A 4,993-nucleotide genomic window follows, 5' to 3' on the forward strand; every position below is an offset into this window, starting at 1 on the left:
AGTTTTGCATCATGCAGAATCCTCTTCGCCGCCTTTATCTTGCTCACTGGGGTTTGTAAGCCAATATTCTCTCTAAAGCTGCATGCTCTGGAAAAGCACAAATTCATTTGAATTACATTGAAAATGTTTATTTTTGTTGGTTTAATCTCTAATAGTATGCGGGAAAAAATATACTCTGTCAACTTAATAAAAAGTAAATATTTTCCAGATAATATTTACATTTTAATTTATTTTGCCTTAGTACAATGGCATTACAAAACTTTTTTTTTTTTTTTTAATTTAGCTAATTATTTAATTTACTATCATTATACCAGGCTAAATATTTTTTGCAAACATTATAGATTAATTTTGTATTTTAAGAAGGTATCACAATTGGGGGTCCTTGTCAGCCCTGCATAAGAGTGGATATGGTGGTAGGTATTGTTATCGCTGTCCAAGGTCCTGAAATGGACTGTGGCTTCCTCCACTGAACAGCCTCACACAAACTGAGAATACTTTTTTTTTCTTTCTAAAAGTACAGTAAGTCATTGGCAAACGCTTGAATTAACAAATGAGAGCACAAAATATCATTCCAGGCAGTCGAGTTTCTATAGTTAAATCAATATGCTGACTGCATGAACTATAGCTAACACAGCTGGCTGACACTGATATCATACACAGACGCATATGCCAGCAACGCCTTAGCATCGCGTGCATACTCCTTTAAGATGATGTAATTTTTGATAACCCATTGTGTTCTTTTTTTCCCGCCCGCTGAGGCAACAACAGCTGAGGCGGTTATTTTCCCGCGCCACAGCCCTGAGAGCGAGCGATGCTGCATCATCTTCACTTCTAAACCCCACCAACACACAAACCCTGGATTATGTCAGAGGATCACAGGCGGGATTTACTTCTAAACAGCTGGGATTATCAATCGACCCCCTTAGTCGCTAGAAAAAAATATGTGTTTTGAACAGTTTTCAATTATATTCTTTTGAAACTATCCAGTTTGGTCGTCAAAAGTTGGTTTCAAACCGCTGCCGAACTTGTAAGGAACTTTGCTTAACCGAAAAATAGCTCTATTCTATAATGTTTTTGCAGAATTTAAACAGCATCGTCCGTTTGCATACAAGTGTTTGTAACTGTAAGGTACCTGCTTCAATTAGTTTGGTTGAAATGCTATTTTTATTGCCATTTAATGTGCATGGTCCATCGTCTGCATTTTCTAAACCCTTCCCGAAGCTGTAAAGAGCGAACTTTCAAAAATACGGATATTTTTTGGCACCCATGACCGAAACAATGGCGTTAAGTGGAAACTCTAGAGCGAAAGACAGCAGTTTTCCAGACGTTATTGAACTAAACGTCGGGGGCCAAGTGTATTATACCCGTCACGCCACGTTAATCAGCAACCCCGGCTCCCTTTTGGGGAAAATCTTCTCTCCTAAAAATAACGCATCGAATGATCTGGCCAGGGACCCCAAAGGTCGTTACTTCATCGACCGGGATGGGTTTTTGTTCAGATATGTGTTAGACTACCTCAGAGACAGGCAAGTTGTCCTCCCTGACCACTTCCCTGAGAAGGGAAGGCTGAGGAAAGAAGCGGAGTACTTTCAATTGCCAGACTTGGTGAAACTCTTAACCCCGGACGACTTGAAGCCCAGTCCCGACGAATACATCCACAGCGACTACGAGGACGGCTCTCAAGGAAGCGACCAGCGGATGTGCCCTCCACCGTCGCTGGTTCCCGCCGACAGAAAAAGCGGGTTCATCACAGTCGGATATCGCGGGTCTTGTACGATGGGCAGGGAGAGTCAAACCGATGCCAAATTCCGGAGGGTGCCGCGGATTATGATTTGTGGGAGGATCGCGCTGGCCAAAGAAGTTTTTGGCGAGACCCTGAACGAGAGCAGGGACCCAGACAGGACCCCTGACAGATACACGTCCCGCTTTTACCTCAAGTTCAAGCACCTGGAGCGCTCTTTCGACATGCTCTCAGAGTGCGGCTTCCAGATGGTCGCCTGTAACTCCTCAGTGACGGCCTCGTTCGTCAACCAGCACACTGACGACAAGATATGGGCAAGTTACACTGAGTACGTCTTTTACCGTAAGTTTCTCCTCTAAAGTTTTGTCAACATTAGCATTTCGCATCCTCTTGACCAGTGTTGGGGGTAACGCATTACAAGTAACGCGAGTTACGTGCACTCGGTTTACACTTTTATCCTGCCTCCTCCACTCAAGGTCTCGTAGGGACAAATAGTATTTCAGGTGGCCTAGTATAGTTTGTATTCCTTAAAAATTACAGTATCTAGCAGTATACAGAATTTTTAAATACTGTTTTAAAATACTAGTTTACTAGTACTTGTTCTTTAAGTCTTAGTAGGCTACTTATTCCACTAGCGATTTTTATCAACTACTATCTACTTGAGTCAGCTTCTCTGGGGATCTGTGGTTCAGATATTAACTAATCACCTCCCACTAGTAGGCTGTATATTTACAATGGACCCTTTTCACAGACTGATAACCTGTTTTACCTGTTAAGTGGCTTAACAGCATAAATCTATTATGTATGCATGTATGCATGTATGTATATATATATATATGTATATATGTATATATGTATACATCACTCAAATGTAATGAACTGAGTAATAAATTATTGTATATTAATGTGTAAAATATCCTTTAATCAAAGTTGTCCTGGCTAAAACCAAAACAATACCTGGTCTTGTCTTACTTTGATTCACTTTTTTGATCCACTTCAAATGCTGACTGCTGTATATATATATATATATATATAAATGTTCATTTACAACACTAAAGCTACTTTGAGTTTTATTACCTTGGCGTTAAATTACAGAAAACTGCTTAACGTTGCTGCATGAGTGTTTAGGTATAATACCATGACTGAGGGAGTGACTGCAAAGCTTAAAAACGTAATCAGTTTCTGTATTTTTCACCCGTTTGGAAAGTCACAGAAATGCGATCTTGGATTTTCTTTTAATATTGGGTCATACGGGAATGGAAACATTCTATTTTTTTGTAGTTTCCATTCCCCAGTTTACACAACTATAACCCTATTCGCACGGGATTAGTATTACCTGGTGACCTCCAGTCATTTGTAATAATTGCGGAGGTTGTCTGTTACAGATAAATCAAGCATAAATCTTGAGATACTATTTTAACCTGGTGAAATGTAAATGTCACAGGGCACGAAACTATATTAATTTCTTTTCTTTTTTTTTAATCCATCTGGACCATAGAACGGGACTCTCAAAGCCTTGACATCCGGGTATCCGGTAGATAAATCGGTAAATTCGAGTAAAATCACAGGCTTCGCTTATCCCGTGCGAATGCACCACACGAAATTCAGAGGTGGGGGGTTAATTTCAAAATCACGCAAGGTCTCCAGATAATACTAATCCTGTGCGAATAGGGTTTATGACAACGTCTGCTTCTGAGAACCCCAGAAATGTGAAGAAAAGTGTACATAGTTTTACTAGTAACTATTCATTAGACAATAGTACTTTTTTTTTTTATTCCATTAGTATCTCTTAGTTGTATTTATTAGATGCTTATTAAAAATATTCAGGTGATAATAGTAACAACTGGTATACTCACTAGCGTCTCATTAACAGGTACTAGTTTTATTCTGCGAGTGCTAGGGAAATTAGAATAGGTAGTAGTAGCTATTTGAATAGTTACAAGTAAAGAACAAGTAGTACCTATTACTAGTAGAACTGGAATCAGCAACAACTGGAGTAAATACTAGTTGAAAATGAACAGTTGATCTCCAAATCACAGATCCCAATAGAATTCAAAAATGACAAAAATGTGGAATGTATTACAAGTATCAGTGCAATAGTTACTATTGTGACTGACTGCTATCGGAATAAGTACTAATATCTAATGAATAGTGAAACTGAAAAAAGATGGTTAGATTAATTTAGTGTTTTAAAGTAAGTAGTGTTTTAAAAATACAGTAAGTACTAGTATTTAGTTAGAAAAGTGTTAAAATATTTTGCTTTAGTAAAATGCTTTTTGTATAGATCTTTAAATATCAATCTAATGGTTGCTCACTAGATACAGTGGTTCTTATCAAGACACAACAGACAATTGTGTTTATATAAGTATCCTGACTGTGTACCTGTTCTGTACCCAGACACTGAAAGCCTTTATATAAGACCCTTACCTGGTAAGTAATGCTGTCGAAAAGAGAGACCGATCCCTCCGCCCTGATTGTCTATCTCTGCGAGCATCTCAATGGAGTGGCAGAGGATGATGGCTTTCTGTAATAGTAATGTAACAAAGCACCACCTACTTCAGGCCGGTAGTGGCTAATGTGCTGTCGAGCCAGCAGTGGCCCTGCCACAAGGCAAAATGGAGGAAGCACATAATGGACTTTATACTGAGCCCAATAAAGAGATTGCAGCTGCCACATTCTTTATAGATTCTCACAAGACAGTCGTTTAAATTGACATTTTGAACAGTTTACAGCCTTACTATCTCACACGGAACTGTAACATCAGTTTTTGTCGGTGTCTTGGTGGACATTCTCACCAATTCAGCAACATAACTACTATTTTTTATCACTACCAATGTAACAAATGCATGCATTCAACATGCTATAGTATGCAAGCTACTGAATAGGAAGCTTGGTGTATTAACACGAGCGTCCGCTTGCAGTTTTGTATCTTAAAGGGGTCATATGATGCGATTTCAATTTTTCCTTTCCCTTTGGAGTGTTACAAGCTCTTAGTGCATAAAGAAGATCTGTGAAGTTGCAAAGACTAAAGTCTCAAATCCAAAGAGATATTCTTTATAAAAGTTAAGAGTCAGCCACGCCTACCTAAAACGGCTCGTTCTAACATGCCCCCACATATCTACGTCACGATGTGGGAAGATTTGCATAATGCCGCCCAAATGTTCACGCAAAGAAAGAAGGCGTAACTTTTATTCTCGCTGTAGTATTGTTGTTGCCGCTGCCATGTCGTGAAGGCGCTGTGTGTTTCGTTGT

General features: G+C 39.2%; 1 protein-coding gene across 1 annotated transcript in view; it reads left to right on the forward strand.

The window, feature by feature from the left end:
- The first annotated feature begins 1,181 nt into the window (after positions 1-1,181).
- LOC107661798 (BTB/POZ domain-containing protein KCTD16-like) overlaps positions 1,182-4,993 on the forward strand; it is a 79,166-nt gene continuing 75,354 nt past the window's right edge. Inside the window, exon 1 of the mRNA XM_016451564.1 lies at positions 1,182-2,083. Within this exon, the coding sequence (XP_016307050.1) occupies positions 1,267-2,083 (817 nt within the window). The 5' untranslated portion in view covers positions 1,182-1,266. The remainder of the gene's footprint in view (positions 2,084-4,993) is intronic.

The sequence above is a fragment of the Sinocyclocheilus anshuiensis genome, unplaced genomic scaffold, assembly GCF_001515605.1.
Source record: "Sinocyclocheilus anshuiensis isolate Anshui unplaced genomic scaffold, SAMN03320099.WGS_v1.1 scaffold207, whole genome shotgun sequence".
In the NCBI taxonomy this organism is placed as follows: domain Eukaryota; kingdom Metazoa; phylum Chordata; class Actinopteri; order Cypriniformes; family Cyprinidae; genus Sinocyclocheilus; species Sinocyclocheilus anshuiensis.